This window comes from Colius striatus, chromosome 10 (genome assembly GCF_028858725.1).
Source record: "Colius striatus isolate bColStr4 chromosome 10, bColStr4.1.hap1, whole genome shotgun sequence".
In the NCBI taxonomy this organism is placed as follows: Eukaryota; Metazoa; Chordata; class Aves; order Coliiformes; family Coliidae; genus Colius; species Colius striatus.
This window is the reverse complement of record NC_084768.1, coordinates 21,166,956-21,188,123: the sequence shown is the minus strand read 5'-3', so window position 1 is coordinate 21,188,123 and position 21,168 is coordinate 21,166,956. Positions and strand designations below refer to the sequence as shown.

General features: G+C 39.2%; 1 protein-coding gene across 2 annotated transcripts in view; it reads right to left on the bottom strand.

The window, feature by feature from the left end:
- Window positions 1–21,168, bottom strand: part of RGL1 (ral guanine nucleotide dissociation stimulator like 1) — a 76,688-nt gene that overhangs the window by 46,478 nt on the left and 9,042 nt on the right. For both annotated transcript variants that reach the window (XM_062003787.1, XM_062003786.1), the window contains exon 3: window positions 1,451–1,659. In XM_062003787.1, the coding sequence (XP_061859771.1) occupies window positions 1,451–1,659 (209 nt within the window). The remainder of the gene's footprint in view (window positions 1–1,450; window positions 1,660–21,168) is intronic.

Genomic DNA, 21,168 nt, shown 5'->3' with positions numbered 1-21,168 from the left:
CTACTAATCTCTTTACTCCAACTTTTTCTGTTTAAAATGTGTCTCTACAAAACAAAGTAAAATAAATCATGCATGAAATGTTATTGGCTGAAAGTGACAACACATACAACTATTTGTTTCTCCTATAAACTTTTGTCTCTTTGGCCATTCATATGCTTAGGAAGTCACAGATTTTCATGACACGCTGTCACTTGGCAAGTCATCTCCTCTTAAAAAGTTACTGGAATACACAAAAACTTGGTGTCCTTTCATACCTTATTCTTTGAAGATACGTACATCAACAGACAGAATCCAAATCCAAGGGTATAGAAAGAATTATCAATTCAAAAGAAGGAATTCTTCAACATTTTTATACTCTTGTACAAATGCACTGACAATTGTTATTGCTTTTCATGTTCCACATTGGAATTGGTATGGACTGAGACGTAATGCTCACAGCAGTAAATCAAACTCTATAGTCTGCTTCCCAGGATGGCTGCTCTCTCCTCATCTGACTTCTTACCTGGCTGTGAAGTTACTGTGTTTGAGCAAACACAGCTATTACAATCACAGCAGGACTGGCAGCTAGGCATTTCAACATCATTATTGAGCCACATAACATTCCTCAAAGCAAGTATTATTATGCTCCTTTCCATATACAAAAGAAAAGCACAGGTAATGCATCTTTGCCTTGTTCATTACCTACCTAGTGGGAGAGACAAAATTAAAACCTAGGATTCTTTATGCTGCTCCTCTGGCATTATTATATGCCAGAATAATTGTATCTGTGACTCACTTGATTTTGAAAATGCAATAAATTTGATACTCTCAAAATAAGATCTCCTCTGACTCAGTCATGTCTCAGTCAGAATTTAGGGTGAGAAAACTTGTGTTGTGGGTTCTAAGCATTTACACTGATACAGCAGACACTATTTAACAATCTTACCATAAACAGCTATTCTTACAACATTAAATGGTTCTTGTGCTATCTGCAAAAATCTATGACTGTACATGCATGTGAAATACTAGAAGGCAACAGTGAATTCTTTCTTTTGTTTGTACAATCTGTGTTTCAAATCAGCAGCTCTCGAGCAGGAGAGTTAGAGGTCTAAAAATATCAGTATCCAGCAAAATGCAGAAATCTATTCTGGGTATGACTTTGCAGCCCACACATTCTGGTATTTTGAGGGGAAAGCTACATTAATTTTCCTGTGTCAGCCTCAGTTTGCTTCCTTAGCAGTCACACATGGCACTTTCCCCACCTGGTGAATTTGCTTTAATGAGAGTCAGGATGTGGGCAGCAGAGATGTGCACATTTTATGTTCATGCTGAAATTCTGAATTTTGCAGTATTCTTGACACCTGTCTATCAGGTTAAGTCCAGGTCCACTAAAAGTAATGGAAGAAATTCCTGACAATGTCCCCCTATCAGGCAAATTATGACTCTGTTTCTGTTATGTACTGGCTCTTACCTGTCAAGGAGAAGTTCCAGTACTTCCTCGGTAGAAGCAAAAGCCCTGTATGTTGAGAGGAAGATACTGATGTAGGTAAAATCATTGTCCCCAAAAGCTGTCAGAAGGTTCTCCACGAGTTTCTCCAAAGTTCCAGCTTTTATAGTCCTTATCTTGCAAGTTTCATACTGGCTGACAGTATGCTCTGGAGGTAATTGGTCCCCTTCAACCTACAACATTGAAAGAAAAAATAAAGCACAAAAATCACATGGAAGCCAGATCCCCAACACAGCTTCCACAATGAAACATAGATTAAATTCCATCTTCTCACAGGAATAGTTGGTCTTTAGTTACTATGTGATTCTGTCAATTTTGTCCTCCAAACACCAAATGCTGGACCAAATAAGAGAGGGTTTTAAGTTTACCTTTAAGATACTTCCCTGACATGCTCCATGGAACATTTTAGAGTCTAACTGCTATCAAGTTATTTTAGAATCCCAATTTTTATTATTATCTAAACGAAAATCCATTACTCCACAAACCATAATAATATTACTAGAGGGAAAAACAATGGTAATTCAGTATCTCACTTAACTTGTGAACAAACATGAAAGCTGTCACAGCTTTAGCGTTGGCACTTGAGATTCCTTTCCTTTGGGTTGTCACACAGAACCTAAGGTCACAAACCCACTGGGATGTGAAACATTTTATGATACTTTTGCAATGAGAGTGTCAAAGTCATCCTGCAAACGTGCCATTATAACATTTACATTTTCTCTTAGAGTTTCCATTTGGCACATGTTTGTCAGTAAATCTAGAGCTTGCTCTGTGTGTCTGGGTGGCTGGGGGAGGTAATTTGTTTTTAATGCACACAGGCTGCTTTAAGTCTGAAATAACCAGAAACGTTGTCTTAAATTCTGTCACTATTTAGGGAACAGTTCAGGAAGTTATTTTTATCATACTTACCTCCTTGTTAAGTATGTGTGATAAGGGTTTTTTTAAAAATTATAAATAAAAAACATCATCAAAAGCAATCTGACAGAAAATTTCTCTCTTCCTTTTGGTTCATCCATCTCTAGTAAGGAACATTCAGACACTAATGTAAGAAAGGCTGAATTTTACAGAGGCAGCATGGGGAAGCATACAGTTCCCCATTCAAACATTGTGACCCACTCACTCGTCTACCTCGATCGCAATTACATGACATGCATAATCACTACTGAATCACTATAATCACAGATCACCAGCATTAATAAAACTTCAGTAACGAAGAAGTTGTCTTTCTTGAAAGAAAGAAATGGCTCAAGCTTGTTCAAGAGTTTGCAACCATGAGTGAAAAGAAAAAGTGTCAAAAATCCCCAGACATCACTATGATTCACATAAATAAACTGAGTGAATGAATGAAATGTCTTTTTGAAATATAGGGTTGTTTTTTATTCCCATTTACTGACTCCAGAAAGTATTTTGTTGATGGCAAGCCTAGAATCAAGTTAGAATTAATGAGATTATGCAAGGAAAAAATCAGCTCATCATGAAATCTTTCAAGACTGTGTAAAAAAAAAAATCTCCAGTCTTTTTAGGTTCTATTAAATATATCACTGGAAAAATACTAACAGGAAATAAACTTGAATTGTGCATGAACACATAACACTCTAGCTTAGTCTGCACCATCAATTCTACAATTTCAGGATAAAAACTAAGGAGTTCAGCTCATTTTAATGGCAGCGTTATTCTGCTGCAGGTTTCCTCCTCACATACACACCCACAGTAAGCTTTCAACTGGGACTGCTGTGATGGCTCTCTTCCAAATCACAACTTTCCCCTCCCATGTAACAGCTTCTGCTCTATCACGATACCAGAGAATAACAATACATCATTAGGTCAGATTTTCCAGCATTACGTTTTATAATTTTTCAGCTCTTCTGGGTTTTGAATATTGAGTCAGGATTTATACAGATTTATACAGACTAAGAGACTCCCCTAAATAACAATACAATCCACATTTGGGGTTTCTCCATGGTTCATTGACAAGTCTCAAATTCATTGTGACACAATACCACCCAACACATGGCCATTTCAACCAGAAGTTTTGCTCAATAAACTGTCTACTAAGGTGAGTTAGAAACAAGGCTAACAATGCTCCAACATTAACACAACACCTTGGTACTAGACTGAGGACACAAGGACAGCATGTTAACACCATATAGTCACTACCAACTCTGACAAAATGGTAGAATGACAAAACACAAAGAAAATCATCATCTATTCATAAAATAATTAGAACAGATATCCTACCCACTTCATATTTACATCACTATCTTCCATTGCTTTTGAATTTTTGTAATAGAAATTCCTTTTTGCTTTAAACAATACAGATGTTTTTCATATCTCTCTAAAGCTCTGCTATCCTTGCATGAGGACATCTCACTTCCCAGTTTAATGACCCAGAAACTCCTGTTGTTACATTAAAATACAACCTGCTGTCTGCATTAAAGACAAAAAAAAAACCAAAAAAACCCACCCAAAACAGACTACACAGGGAAAGAAAAAATAAGAATAAAAGCAGTAACCCACAATGTTTTAGACTTTCTAACAAGAAGTGGGCCCAGGCACAGGTTTTTCAGCAGTCTCTGTGTCTGTAGGAAGCCCTGGAAGGGCCAGGAAAATTGTGTAGGACCATGACACGAGGACCTGTCATTAGACTGTAAAGAGAACAGACACAGTAGGTAAGCAGAGGTCCTAGGAAACCTGCATCTCTTCTATAAAATGGGACTATTCCATATCAAGTTTAAGCCACAGAAAAAACTTTGGTGGGCACAGGTTTAATCCAGATAAGTTGCCCAACCTTGTTCACACCACAGCTGCAGAAACACAGAGGTTGACACGATAGAAACAAGCTTAGGTGCTAGATGCAAGACAATTTCTGGAAGTACCACAGGTTTATATTTGTTCAGACAGACTGTGAAATTATGACTTGGTCTTGTGTCATGAACCCATTCATGCCTTTTATAAATGGACAAGGCAATGCATGGTACTACCGCACCAAACCCCCCTGTTTCCCCAGTGTAACTCCAAAGGAAATGAATGGTGTTGCTCCAGAGTAACACAAAATCTTGTTCCACGGTCCTTGGAGCTGTTTTAAAGGTGTATCATTTGTTATTTATCTTACCTAAAGGTGTATTTGGAATTATAAATGACACCACCAACACGGAAACACTAAAATGGTATACATTGATACCATACTATATGACTCCTTCATTCAAGTTTCCCTAAGAAAAAACTTGCTCAGAAAAAAAAAAAAACCACACCATTTTCTTGCTGGCTTTTCATCTTACAATTAGATATGAAAATAACCAGTTTCACAATACAACTGTTTTTGAACAGGAAAGTCTGCACCACTGTATTTAACTATTAATTTTCTATCCAGCAGATTGCCCTACTCATGGTGTATTGACTTACAGCCATATTCTAGTGTGTAAAAACCTCCCATTCACTGCTGTGACTGTGTACACAACAAGGGCAGAATCTGCTTCCAAGATTGATATATGCACAAATTTTTCCATTAATTGCAACACTGCAACTTCCCCAAGTCATCCTATTAGGAGAATGTTACAACAACAATGAAAACCCCAAAGCAAACCAAAACAAAACACAACCCAAACCCTGAAAATTTAAAACTAAGTTTGTCAGCAAAATATTAAACTGCTAGGAAACATTTCAAGAGAGTTTTGGGGATTGTTTGCATTTGTATTATTTTAGCAATTCTGCCTGTAAGTTGAAAAGGAAGAAGGACTTGGCAGACAAACTCAATAACAGACTTTCAGAATAAGACACTGTGGGCTGAGTTAGCATGCTAACAGGAAACTGCTCAGTCTGGATTTAATCAAGGGGCCATCTCTTTACTGACATAACCATGCTACTCAAAGGCAAAAAAGTTTTCATCTTTGCTTTTCTGTTGTCTGCTCAGAGGAATACTGTATGTACTGTATTAAAAGAGTCTTTGCAAGTTTTGACAGGAGCACACAGTGATCACTGCTGTGGTATCAGGTAAAGGCACCAGAAGTTTCACAGTGTTTTGTACAACAAAACACCTTCTCTCTGGCTCCTTCCATTCATCTCCTATCAACATATCCAGCAATCTGACAATGGTCATCTCAGGTCAGATTTTTTTTTTTTCAGTAAGATTTTCTTAGTCCTCTACAAGGCTAAAAATAAACAACTATGGCATTTTATAGTCTGATTTAGTTTATATTTTTTTAAAAGTCTCACTTTGATTTTTCAGGCAAGGAATTATGGCCTCGATAACTTGCAAATATAACTGATGAGCAAAGAGTTTTTTTACCAGATAGTATCTTTCAAAGGCAAATGAAAAAAGACTAAACTGAGGTATATTATTGCAAGGCCTTATTTTATGAGGTTGTGTGGATACTGATCTAGTGTAACGCTAACATCTTTACTAATCCTCTGCAATGTTGCCCCTTCAGAGAGGCCCACTGTCTTTTATGGCCATCATCTTACAGCTGTTCAGCAGAAAACTTCACCCACCTATACACAGTTCTCGCTGAAACTAGGAGAGCTACACTGCAGACTAAAAAACATGCAGCCTAAAAACTTCTTCAAACACCGACTCCAAAAGCAGCTGCAGATGACCCATATTGAAGGGGTTATAATTCTGTTCCAAGCTGGTTATGATTAAGGTCCTGACTTTGCCCTGTACAGGCTGTCTCCTGAACCCACACACAATCTCACTGACTCACCAAGGCATAGTGAAAGTTCAAGATAGCCACATGCACAATTGCAGGATGAGGAAACGATATGAATATCAGCATAATACCCAACAGACATCTCTCTGCTACAGCCACCAACACAGGGCTGAAGTAGGCAGGTTCTAGGTTACAAGCAGCTTGTTACTAGGTGTGTAAAAGCAACACTCCTTTATCAATCCGGTAAGACATCATGTGCAACCCTTGATATCCCAACCTCTATTTCCCATCAGTCCTCCTCTCCAAGAGCTGGGCAAGATACACTGATTTTTCTCCACCAGTGACAGGAAAATAAAGCAAAACCTCCCCATGCCCCAAAGTTGCCAAATATTTCACTCTGACAGACAAAATACAGATATGGATCCCATAGCCTAATAGGTCAAAAGTACAAATGCTACCTGTTAAACTTCAATGGGATCATAGCCTAATTATAAACTCCATCATCTCCTAATTAATGATACATCCTAGCAAGAGGGAGTAGAGAATCAAGGTTAAAATAGCAGCTCAAATTCTAAACAGTACAAAACCAGGCTGCTACCCGAATAATGACATACAGAACTGTAGTCATTATTTCAGAAACATCACTGGAAACAAACGCTTCTACTTAAAAAAACATTGTTCTGCAGATTTTTTTTTCCAATGCAAATATTATCTGTTGAAATTCTGACAGCTAGAATCATGGAATGAAATTAGTATAATTGTTTTTCATTAGGCAGACTGGAAAAAAATACAGAAAGAAAACAACTGGGATGAGCAATAAGTGAGCTATCAAATATTCTTCAGGCTTAGTCATTTCAAACATTAACATTTTACTGCAGACTTCTTTTATTTAGGAATTCTGCAAAAGTATTTTCAAGCTCACCTAACTTACCAGTGTCTCAAACTCCATTTTTACTGGTTTTCTCAGATATTTTACATTGGTTTTGACTTTCCTTGAATATCACAGCTTTTACAGATGGGGAGTTTTCCACTCTACCTTTTTTAATTAACTTACTGGACAGACATACTATGCTGGAATAAAACTGCCTAAAGTGCAGTAATTCATAAGCTAAGCAAAAGTAAAGCACTCTAATCAAGAATGACTGTTTCATTTCACTGTTTCCCTAAATGTGAATTAGCTTTAACCTTCTGAAAACAAGAATAAGATGCTTTTTGTGATTTCTGCCCGTATTTTTTTGGTATTGCTTTCTTACACACAGACTCTCCAGCATAAAGTCTTCAATATCGACACTCATTCGGTAGCCTTCACTTAACATGCAGTCACATATCACTTGAAGTAGCAAGAAAGATAAAACCGAAAAGTTGCTTGAAGAGCAACTGGGTTCCATGTCAACTTAATGTCTTCAAGGAGCTATATGAGACTCCTGCTCACTTTAGTATTTTTGTAAAGAACAGCTGCAAATGTATTAGCAAGGTATTTGACACAGCATTTCCTTCCAACAAAGATCTCAAACTTTGTAATTGAGCCTGCTCCCCTTAAAAGGAAGAAAGCAAGACTGTCCTGCATGCATATTGACAGATAAAATCCACAGCAGCTGACAGCCATGCTGAACTGACTCAAACTTGCACATGTTGCATTGATTTCCAACCCCTAACCTGCTCCACCACATAAACCCTGTGAAAAATGCTAATTTTGCACTAAATACCAGGTAACAGTGCACATGAGAAAGAGCAGCAACAGGACTAAGCTTATCAAACCAAGTCACAAGTATCTCAAGTGTCCTTAGGGTAAGCCCAGAAGTGTAGACATCCATTGCTTGCAACCAGTGCTGCAGTGCTGGCTGTATTGAAGAGCTTGCATCCCACCACTCTCCTCTCTGGCCTTGGCCTCCACTCTGCAGAATTGTCAGCCTGGAAAACTGCTTGCAGGAGAGAAGACACTGAATTTGCAGTCTAGGATACTGTGGCTTGAAATGCAAGTGGGTGGGCAGAATTAGGATCTCTTGCAGCCTGGAGACTCCAGGAAGCATAGATGCTTTGCCTTTGCGAAAGTGGCTGCTTTTATCATCCAGTGCACTTAGAAATAAAATGACTGTGGAGCTCTCTGCAGAGTTCTCTCCACTTGGCCAACACTCATTTCAGACTACTAAAAAAAAAAGAAAATCAGCATTCTGCGTGTGGACTGCACCAACTCAGAAGCCAAAATAACCCCATGAGCTCTTTCCTATGATCCAACAGCTAGGGGTATTCCTGGATTTCCAAATCTCCACCCTTTTCCTTTCCTTTCTTACCACATAAAAACCTTTTCTTGGCAGCAATCCAGAGTTTCCAGGACCAATTAATTCCATGATCATTATACAAAAGGCATTCTCATTTTCTCGTATCCTTAGAGCTCACTGCCTGGCTGGTATCTGTCTGAGGAGCTGGCAAACAGTAACGAGAGCTGTGGGTCAGATGCAGAGAAAAGAAAGAAAGAAAAAAAAGGGTGGGGGAAAAAAAAGCCTATTACACAAATGAGCTGCTCAGTTAGAACCCTTTCATTCAGGCACCTCGCAGCTAGTTAAAGCCACTCGGGGAAAATCAGAAACAACAGCATACCAGGGTGCTGAGCTGTGCATTCTCACACCTTCTGAAGTTATGCAAATTTAGACTCATTTGGGTATCAGTGAACTACATGGGACTAGCTCTAAATGAATCAAAGCAAAAGTAATGAAACCTAATTTATACATCACCTGCCTGCTGCAAGCATCTAAAGGAGTGAAAGTGTGTTAAGAAATCGAATCTTCAAAGAGGTCTACCTTAAATGGCAACGACCAGCTCTTACAAATGGTGGACCTTACTCAGAACATAGAAATTCCTCCTCTGAATTTGGTCCATTTCTCAGAAGCATCTGTGCAGCAAAGGAACGTAGCCATATTATTCTGGGAGAATCAAGTCCTCTGTCAGGTTCACTATGCAGCATGCAAGCTTTTTAAATTACCCCAACACTTGAGCTCCAAATCTCTAAGTATCTTCTGTGATTATGCACTTGACTCCTCATTGCTTCCCATCTACAAAAAGTTCTCATCCTGACTCTCACCTGTCTTGCTAGAAGGACTTCTAAAGAAATCAAGACAAGTCCTCTTACTGCCTTCTTGTCTGACTGACTGTCTTGAGTTAACTGAACCTGAAACATCAAGATTACTTAAACCACTTGCATTTGTTTGTCATGTTTCACAGTTCTACAGTTCACCACAATCTTGTTTTTTTCTTAAGCATGCCAAGGACGTATTATTTTCATAATACATCAGTATGTATAAATATTCCTTGTGGCAGTTTTGATAGGACATTGAAGCTTTGCAATTTCCTAGTTTAAAACAGAAAAGGAAGAAAAATAAACCTGTAAGTCAGGTAAGGCTCCTAGTCATGTGCATCTTACATTGTGTGATGAATAGCTGTCATCAAACGACATTTACTAGAAACACTCTTCTAACCCAGCAAACAAATGTGTCCCATATTTAATATCTTTTTCAGAACCCTTATGTATTAGAGGATAATTAGTTCGGTAAAACTCAGCATCCTCCTCTCTTTAGTGTACAGGGACACCAAAATGTCAAATCACCAAACAAAGCAGTAAATAAATACTCAAAATAATAAACAGCTAAGTGAGTAGACACAACCAAGGCAAGGAAACAGGTTTTATCACCCACTTGAGCAGTACAATCAGTCCAATTTGTAAAATATTTTTACTTCTGCAAATGAAGGAAGTGTTATGTAGCATTTCCACAGGGAAGAGCTCTACATAACGCGTTTGAACTTGTATAAAACAGAGATTAACTGTCTAAACTAATACAAGATTTTAGAGGTATGGATTATAGCGGGTTCCCAAGAAAGGGTAATCGGCAGCTGAGGCAACTCCTCTGTGCTTCAGAAACAGTAAATAGTAATTACTATTTCTGCTAACAATCCTTATCTTAACGTCTCTACCTTCTTCCCCACACTCTCACCGCTTCCAGTTTGTCCTCGAAATTTGTAGGTGTCAAAGTGTGTTTAAAGTTCCTAGTCTGACTGACTTACTAGGAACCATGAAGGAGAAAAAGGGGTGCTGAGCAGGGGAAAATAATACAAAAAAGTGGCAGGCAGATCAAATATTTCACTTCTCTCTGAAACACCTTTCAGTAGTCTTAACTATAGATTATGGGTATACTGTGCCTTCCATCTGAGGAATATTCAGATACTCAAGCTCATAAACCAGCAAATATTGTAATTACATACTGAATGCAAGCCTCAATTAAGATTCTCTGAAAACACAGCATAATCAAGCAGGATGTTGCTAATGTTTATCCTCCCAGAAGTTAATATCCATATCAAATATGTATAGGATGAGTGTCAGGAGGATGGTCCAGTGATGTCCAGTAATGTCCAATGTCCAACAGTGATGTTCTCAGTGATGTCCAATGATAGGACAAGGGGCAACGGGTACAAGGTGGAACATAAGATGTTCCAAAGAAACACAAGAAAGAATTTTTTCACTGTGATGGTGATGGGGCTGCCCAGATGGGTTGTGTCCCTCTCTCGGGACATTCAAAACCCACCTGGACGAGTTCCTGTGTGACCTACTCTAGGTGGTCCTGCTCTGGCAGGGGGGTTGGACTGGATGGTCTTTCGAGGTTCCTTCCAATTCTTAAGATTCTGTGATCATATTTGTCCAATGTTTTACAGATTACACAGTTAAATATGTGTTTGGCCACCACTAAATTTAGCCAGACCTACCAGCTGACCTTTGCAAAAAGTGCACCTATTTCCTCTGCTCACAGATTTTAAATAATTTCAAACATTTTAGAGGCACAAAGCAGAATATCTGTTAACTACAGATGGTAGGAAGTTCAGCTCTTCAGATGACAGTCTTGCAGGAAGACAAGTCCCTCCTGGGAGGTCCTCAAAAGTGGCTCAAGATAATCTTAACTCTCTAGAAATTCAAGCCCTGGATAGAGCCACATGCAAGACCTCTGTGTGCCTCAGCTTCTCCAGTTACAGAAAGGCCAATTGACACTGACATCCTCTACAAAGTATTTCAGAGTCCACAGATGACAAGCACTCTGTAAAACTAAGCAATATAATTGCTACATTGAGTCTATATAGCACATGTAGAAAACCACTAAACCAACCCAGTTTAGCTGCAACAAGGAGACAGCAGAAGCTAAAATTGGCAACTGAAAACACAACAAATCTGTGCATTCAGCTCAAAAAACCAAATCCCACCTCAGTTCTTTGCAAGGTCTACTAGGAGCTTGAAAACAAACTATCTCTTGATGAAATGAAAATTTCACCCAAGTTTCCCCTCACCCATTTTACTTCAGAGGTGTCACCTGCCAGTGTCATGCACTATCAGTTAGTCTAGATCTTAACTGAGGGCTGAGACACCAAAGTGTTCCATGAAAGAGACCTGCGTGTAGCCTTAGCTTTTCCACAGTTACCCAGCAACTGCAGAACACCGTCACGAGCCAAGAACTAAGGGCACAGCAGGCAAGTAGTACAAACCCAGGTACAAACCAATACTTTGAAAAAAGAATACTGTAAAAAATCATTATGATATTTCTGTTAAGCAACTCTGCACACTGATGTGCATTGTAAGCAGCCAGGCTGAATACACATAATGGAATTCACTTATTAGTGCGTACATCTCCTACAGAAAGGCTAACTAAACTCTGAGAATTGCTATGGAACTGCAATTTTAATATTGTGTCCCATCCCATCTCCAAATTTCTGTATTTTACTCTTATATAACCCTAGACTATTTTGACACAAGGCTAGATGATGCACGATAATATACAGCTAAATTTTGATGCCACTTTGTACTGCCATGGTATCAGCCCAATGACATCATCACTGCACAGAGCTGAAAATTCTCAATTATCCTCATATTTATAAGCTGTCTGGACGATAAATATCTCTATGCCTACCCTAAGAGATATTGGAGGAAAGCTATTGTACAAATTCTGCTTGTGAAATACCAGTTGGTAAAAATATTAGCCATGCTTCTCTCATGAAAAATGCTACAAGAAAGTATGCTGTCATTTTTAAATAAACATCAAGTATAGCAAAAAGAAGGGATGACAGATAGCAGCACTGACACTGACAGATTTCATACGGCACGAGTCACACAATTTAATGAAAACACAAAAAACCCCTTTATTTTGTCTATTCAGAAATGTAATGACCCTTTCTCACCAGTACCTAGTGGCCATTGGTCATCAAAACTGGTGCCACTTTTCCTGTGGTAAGTCACACTATTTTTTTCCCTTCCAGGAATGTAATTTTAATTGTGAAGCTCATCATCACTTTTTGTTTAGTGAGTAGAAACAAAGAGCGTCCTGTAGGAGACAGCAGACAACACTGCTGAATTCAAAATGGATTTATGGATGCCGCAAGTAATAACTCTGTTGCATAACAGTAGCATGAATGCACATTACATAACCCCAAATGGTTTTATTCATCCTGATTGTGTTGCTGGCTTTCCTTTCACACTGTAAAGCTTGCTGAAACAGTACACAGAAATTAAAATTATACTGACTCAGGAGATCAGTGTAAACTGCTGCTGCACTCAGTGTAAACAACAAGGCAACAGTATGAATAGTTGGAAAACAAAATTGTAGGTGTGGGCACATTACATGCATTCTGATAGAGGAGACAATATTTAGCTGAAGACTGATTCAGATTTGATTTTAAAATAAATTGAATTTGAAACATAAGGTATTTTTGTGGAAGAAAATATCCAGGAAATGTTATTACATGTTTCAAAATAATTACTGTGAGCAATCTCTACTGCCAAGCTTTTAAAATATTTCATAAAAGAAATAAGTTCGCAGTTAAGTAACCATTTTTATGGCCACAGCATGAATACATAACATACCTATACTGCATTACAAACTGCATTTCAACTGCTGTGTTTTCTACTCCCTTTTTTTTGAGACCTCTCCAGGGTGGGGGTCTGAGCAGAATAAGCAGTAATAGTAAGCTAACGTTACCTAATATTAGACAAATGTTCAAGCAGGTAACTCTTAAGCGCTGAAAGAGTCCAAAGATACTAATTCAATCATTAGTTCAGGACAAACTGCAGTGAGTGCCTATGTATGACTACATATCTCTATGTACCATATCCATGATGGCAATGTCCTTGCACCTGTAGGTACTTTCTACTGTGACACATTCTGCATTTTGTATGACAAACTGCATAAGCATATGCCAACTAAACATAATGCATACCCAGAGAAATAGCTGCATTCTTGTAACTACAGCACCCGGCCATTAACCTGTGTCTCTCTTGACACAGCACAAAGTAGCATGCGTTGCGTGATCTGGCGCTGAACCCGCAGCAGATACTTGTATTTCAGTTCAAGAATGCTGTGTTGCAGTTGAACTTAAATCCTTAGGCAATGGACACAAATCAAAACACACACATAATTATGTGGAAGTATTGAGTCAGAATGGAAAATAAGTACAGATTACAAGTAAGGGGGAAAGAAAGTGGAAAAATGTCAGGCTGTAAGATAAAAAAGAAGTCATCCATGTTTACTGTTGGCTGGTTTGGGGTTTTGGAAGGGTATGTGTGTGTGTGTGTGTGTGTGTTGTTTAATTACTCATCAGGAGTTAATAGCATACCTCTGTTGTCCATCCTGTTCTAACTTTATGGCCACCTGATGCTTTCTAAACAAAATGACTGGTTTTGCATGAAGAATGCAAGCCTTGTGGTTTAAGTAAAGTGTGCAAGAGTTCATTCACATTTTGTATGCTGCAGGGAGCCAACAGACTGAAAGCACAGCCTGATTCTATCTGAAGCACTCAATGGGAGGAATGCAAAAGCATAAGATCTGACTTCCAAACGAAATATATTATTGTTCCTGATGAACCATTTCCAGCAGCAGCACAATGGCTGCCATGTCAAAATGCAAGGCACCATCCCTGCCCTAAAGGGCTTCTCCTCTAAAAATACAAAACGCACCACAGGTACAACCAGAGATTACTACAAACCAAGCACACAGACAAAGGGATGTGTAGGCATATCTTCATTATCAGTTTCTTCTTGTATTTACATGTAATATTTAAACTGGCTTCCAAATGCACCTCAGGAGCATTTAGTTAACTCAATCTCTTGCACTGAAAACAACAGTTAATCCTGAAGGGTGTACTGACTTGTCATTTGCATCCCAACACCAGCAAGGCTTTGAAACGTTACCAGTGTCATGTAATAAGCTCTATGCACATGAATACTACTAACAACTGAAAGACACGCTGCATGTGATTCAAGTCAAAACAAAAACTCAATATGATTCAATGCATGCAAGCTTTTATGCACGTTTATGTGGGGCAGACACTATATATAGGAGGAAACAAAATCACACACAGTTCTTTAATATGTGATGGTCTATTTCTGCTTTAAGATATATAGAACCTCAGAAGTTTAGATCATTGATTTTTCAAAGTCAGAAGAAGCCACTGAGATCAGAATGTCTAAGCTACTACATGAGATATTACAAGTCTCCAGTTTGAAGCACTGTATTTGAACGTATCTCAAAGTATTCAGTCATTCCACATTGTTCAATCACTCTGAGACCTTTCAACAGAAAATGCCACTTCGTAATAAAAACATGTTGTTTTACTTGCACAAAGAGCCCATGGACTCCTTAGAAAGGAAGAAATAGCTATTGACTAGGAGAAAGGTTGAGCCTTCATAAGGAGAAAGGCAACTATACAAAGCAGCTGAGGGGGTGGGAGGGGAAAAGAAAATAATCCTTTAAATGTCTTGAAGAATGAAAAGGTAGTAAGAACATAAGAAGAAAATAGATGAAATAGAATATAATAACAGGATCACTCTGTAAAAGCACATTAAGTGCCTACACCTCATTAGTGCTATTGCAGCCCAATGGCAGCTTTGTTAGCTGTAGTCCATGGGCTGCAGACCCATACAGCACTCAAAGCCTCTGCAACCCACAGGAGAAGCCCTCCTCCATGTGCTGCACAGCACACTGCTGGGGTCTGGCTGGAAGGTTTGAGGATAAAGGAGCTGACCTCTGGTGTCTCATCCAACAGGTTTTCTCTTCACTGAAGGGATGAGAAGGGCCAAGCCTCTGCATCTATAGGCAGCTCAGTATATTGCTCCAAAATTTCAACAGTGAAGGTTGGAACACAGAATCATAGGGCATATCAGGAGGATCTTGCACTGCTGCAGAACTTGTCTCACATGTCCAGCAGAACAGAAGAGTTTTCTCTCTTGGATTTGAATACTATATATTCGTGCTAAAGCGTAAGGGTCTGCCTCTACTCTCCTCAGACAACCAGATCTGAAAATGAACAGTCAAGTATATTACAGGTGAGAAAATTAAACCTCTGGGAGACAAGTTCATCAGTTCAAGCCACAAAGTGGGTCATTAACAAATTAATACTGAGCATGAGACTCCTGACTTCTTGTACCTTCCTAAATCCAGTATCACAATTGTCCTCAAATTGGTATGACAGGGCCTTTATAAACAATAATTCACATGCTCAGTATCACAGGACAGTTTATTCTCAGTGAAGATTTCATGTTATTTTTAAGTCATGGGAGACAAGTGAAGCAGCAACAGCAAAGGGACCATCAACACAAGTTTCAGCATGCAGTAGCTCCTGCACTGATGAAGGGATGAGCTACACAGAGACGACTGCAAAAATCCAGACATAAATTGGTATTTAGACACAAATTGGTGGCAAAGAAGAATCAGTGAAAATTCCATCAGACTGTAACCCAGTAACCTGACAGAGCAAAAGGTTAAGGAGCACTAGCATGCAAATTGGCAGAAAGCTTCACACCTAAGGTGGAGGCTCCCAGAGTTTAATTTTGATTGCCAAAGCTGTTAAAGGGTAGCTACACTCTGATGGGCAACAGATGGCTTATGCAACTAAATGTAGAGAAATGTAAGAGGCCAGCAAAAAAAGTCTGTTGAAAGTACTACCCTCAAAGGTCACACTGTGGCACACAGATCAGAGAAAAGATCTGAAGGGTTAGAGTGGCAGAACATTAAATCTTTCGGCACAACTCTTGGAAGGAGCAACAAAAAGCAAACAATTCTGCAAAGTATAAATAAAGGGTACTGAAGCAAGTCAAAGGACATTATTCTTCCACTGCATAAAAGGTCTGATGAGACCACATGTAGAGTACCATACTCTGATCTAGCTGCCTTATTTTTAAAGCGGCTATTATGAAGCTGAATGGGGTAAAGCAAAGGGCAACCCACAGGATTCCTACATTTGCAAGGTCTAAAACAGCAAGGACGCACACTTTTGTTTTACAGATACACAAAAAAGCAGGATCTGAGCACCCTGAGTTCTCATTGCCTCAGAGGGGGTTTCAGGGCTGCTGGAAAACAGGCCCACAACAAACTCCCATACTATGTCGCAATAATGGCCCTGACATCTTCTGGACATTGAAGTTCTCATGGTTCTCTTTATGAGTGCCTGTGTTCAATTTTATTCTGCCTTGTTAAATATTTGCTGCAAACAAATTGAAACCAGAACTTTATAAACAGCAACATGTAATAATTGGCATTTTAAACTAAACTAAAAGGTTTTTAGCTCTGACAATGGCTAGATCCCATAGAGGAAGGTGAAGAAACGGCACCTGTAACACACTGAATAACCAGTCTAAAGGGGAAAGATTCTTCTCAACTGCAAGAGGTGTTTGTTTTATACCTAAAAATCACAAAGTGTTCTGTATCTTATATTTCATATCAGTCTCATACAGTATTCATGCATTTGCTCCCACTGTTTATAGAAATGTCTAATTCTTTCTGAATCCCTCTAGACTCAGCTGGGCTCAATTATTTCTTCCAGCAGCAAGTCCCTTTGAGTTAATGTTATGCAATGTAAAATTACACATTTCTTTCCCCCATCTTGCTTTCAAAAACCACCAAGCACTCCCTTAGACTGTCTCTTCTCCATTCACTTTTAAAAATGCCTTGCCTATATCCTGCTGTTCATTGCCAGTCAAACTAAGAAACTGTTAAACTTACATGCCAACCCTAGTTGCTCCAAGATGCAAACTTAACACTCCTCACCTTTTCAGTGTCTCTTAATGCCAACAATCCTTTCCCATCTGTGGATCCCTTCTCTAGTTCCCTTATCTTTGAGATGAGGGAACACATCAGGTGCTACTGTAATCTCCTTAGCAGCACTTTCTAAACATCACTTCATTCCCCACTTTAGCTTAATATTTGAGGTGTCTTTCACAACTGCTCTTGTACAGTAGGCAAACACTTCCCCAGAACTCTGGACTCTCAAAGTTCAGGTCTTCTCCCCAGATGGTTTTAATTAATTCATTTCTGGTGCTAAATTGTTTCAGTGTGCTGCTGTGCATTGTTAAGCAGCTGCTCCTTGTGGCATATATGCCACGTGTGGAGAAAATATCCATGTGATAACACCACAAAGCGGCTAAATAAATATTACCATGCATCTTTGACAGCTAATCCATCTCCCCTAATGCTTCAAACTCTTCAATAACCTCAAAAATAGCCTTTTAAAATTTGCATTGTCCCAGAAAGTCTTTTTTCTACTTTCCCACCTCCCTAAACAAAAGGGAATTCTACCTAATTCCAGGCAACAGCATTGTTGCCGAGCTTTAAGCCCCACCCAGACCACACTTTTGTACTATGTTACATTACAACATATTTCATATAGTCTGTCTGGTGAAAATTTGTGACCATGCTTTGATGCTATTTGGATTGAAAGATGCTATAAGAACACAAGACCAATATCATCTCACTTGGATGGGTTTTTACTTTCCTTCCAGTCCCTAAACTATTGGTGGCACGGTGCTGAAATGAACTACAGAGCAGCTGTATTCAGGTGCTAGCAGCAGTTCATTTTGGTTCAAAGTAGAGCAATTTCCATAAACAAGAAGTGGACTTCTATGTTCAAAACACGTATTTCCTCAGTAGAGTTTTAAAACTTTATTTAAAAAAAGCCCCAACCAAACAAAACCCTCCACATTCTCATATATGTCAACAAAATTCTTGTTCCAGAAGATGTGAAAACCTAACACAGACTTTGTAGTTCAGCCCTAAACATAAAGCTACGTGCTGGTGTACCACCCATGAAGAACTACAAGTCACTTCTCGAGAGTTTGTGTGGCCACTGAACATGAAGAGAGCATGTGGGGAGTGAGTCAAGGGCAAAAGGAGTTCTGGGAGACTGCAGGTGTAAACCATGATGACTCCCTGGAGACAACTACTGGTCAGCCACACAGCCAAAAGGCTGAGAAACAATGTTGAGACCTCTTTGTATTAACTATAGGAGATACAGAGAAGTATGCAAATAAAACACATCAAAGTACTGTCCCAGTGTTCAAAGAACAGTCTATCTACCCAGTCCACTGGAGAAAAGCAGCTCTGCTGCTATCTGTGCAATCTGCTAGGAATATAACCTTTCAATGAGAGACAGACACTCTGTTCTTCTGATGTTAAAAAAAAAAGGTCTTCTGCATAAAGATGTTTTATAATGACTGATTCTATCTTAGGGGGGCGATAAACAATGTTAAAACATCATACATATTTTGCTTCTTGTTTACAAGACACTACACACTGGCTACACAAAGCCAAGCAAGAACAGGATTCACACTGAGCTCCCCGTTCATTTACCGCTTTCACACCCCATTTTCTTCAAGGGGCTTGGCTATAACCTCATCACTTTGTGCTTGTTCCTTTCACACAACTGTACTCCATTACAGTGCTGGCTATAAGAAGCTATATATTTAGAAAAGAGATTCCTACAGCAGTAGCAAAGATGCAAGTTCAAAGCATGCATTTCCATGCTGTCACTAAACATATTTTTAATTAGTTTTAGCAAGGCTAAATTTAAATCCAAGCGTGACTAACATGCTCGCAATGCTTCAGCCTGTTTCTTAAATGAAAACATCCAACCCCAAACTGTAAAACTAATGGTTTCTCCAGGGCTATTCTCTTTACAGCATCTCAGTCCAGCTCGTACACTGCTTCTCCCAGGCTTTCCGATGACACATAGCCACATTCCTTGCCAACACTTCTTCAGCCCAACAAGTGACCTAGATCTTCTAGCATTCAGAAAGAAAATGCCAGTTTCTCTGCAGAGCAAGCTTAATTTTTTTGTTATTCTTTTCACTTCTTGAAAAAGCAAGCAAAACAACATTCAGTGTGTTAGCAGCAAGACAGTCACGATGCTAGAATTAAGGGAGAACCTCTACTATCTGAGAAGCATCATTTAAAAAGACAGGTATCCTGGCTATCAGAGGAATTTCCAGTGGGGATCAATTATAGCACAGGATATCATTATATTCTTACATGTCACAGGTAAATTGAAATTATACCAAGGGCAAGCTTTTGTACATAAGCAACCAGACTGTGGGATTTCCAAAATGCAGTCACATGCAGCCAGTAGAAAAACAGAACAGTGCTGTCTCCAGGAACTTCTGCTCAAGAGGCCTCCCTTCTTGCTCTTCCACTTCACATAACGATCACTAGCAAGAGATGTCTCTGCACAGCGCTGTAGGAAGGGAAGCTGCCTGTGTCTCTTCCCCTAGTTTCATGTAGGATCCTCACAGGAGTACCCTACAACATCACCTCAGCATTAATAACACCATGAGATTAAAGCACTGCTACCCTGTCACACTTTGACAGCTTGGAATAGGAGGTTTTAAACTCGACTGAGAGCATGACACTGTGCTACAAAGCCAGTTACACTTCTAATTATGCCTTTTGTATTTGGAACTGGGAAAGTAAAACACAGTAATCTTTCAGGCTTCCATTTTGAAACTCATCGTAAGCTCAGGTTTCTTTTTTGAGTGTCTGTTGCACACATAGCCTCTATTACCCAGCTGATGACTGCACTGAAGAGTGCTACTTGGAATATCCCTGCAACACAGATCTGTGCCTGAACTAGGAAGTAAGGAGAAAAATATTCAATAACAAGTCATTAATAAAGGCTACAACACTATGGTACTATTATGCCCACAACTGAAGGAAAGGACAGGAAGACATAGCCTACTCAAAATGAAAAGGCAAGCTGAATGAGATGCAAAGGCTTTCTTTTTGATAACTGTCTTTTTGATAACCTGTCTATAGGTAAAATAATTTGGTTCACTCTGAAATCTGCCATCTGCCTACTTTGTGGGTCTCCAGCAGTTGACAGGCATCTTCCACTATGCCAAAACAATGTGAGCACACCCCATCTTTCTTTCTTGTCCAAGACAGTTCCTCAGAGAAGATAGCATTTGGAACAGACAATAGATAAACCTGGTTTCTGTAGGGAGCCTGTCAGCTCCTTGGAAACTGCTTTTCTGCTTCTGCCAAACAGACAGTCAGAGCTACACCCTGACCTGGGTGGTCAGGACTCGCTGCAGGAACCCGATTCCAAAGAGTCTGATTTAGCCAAGAGGGACCAACATAAGCTATAAATCAAGAGACAAAACAGCAAGCTGCAGCAAGGACAATGATCAGCCAAGTCCTTGCCTGCTAGCTGCTCAGGAAACTACACTTGACCACAACATCTGTGACCAAAGAGTGAAATAAAAAAGAAATCACAGAGCTGGCTCAGAAGCGCATATGGGAGGGCAGAGCAAACTCAGAAAAACCCTGAGGTTTTGCATGTTCCTTAAATGTTGATGATTCCAGGCACCATTTCAATCTTAACCCATATTTAAGAGGTCTGTATTGGAAAGGAAAAAAAAAAAAAGCAAACTAAAACTTTTTTTTCTGACAAACTGTTTGAGTCAAAGAGAAGGTTATGTCCTAGGTCCTAACTGGGATATGGATTAGTTAGACAGGTGGTTTTGTGATGTTTCTCTGACTGAACTCTCCAGCACAAACTTCCTGCCAATGTAGGTGACTGGAATGGCTTTTAGAAGCCAAATCTGTGTGTGTAAGCACAAGATAATCATTCAAAATTCATTTTTAAAACACCACAACATTCTCAGAAAAAGTAGTTAGCAAATAATATCAGTGTTAAGAAAACATCACAATATTTAATGACAGATTTAGTATTTTTTGGCTACTC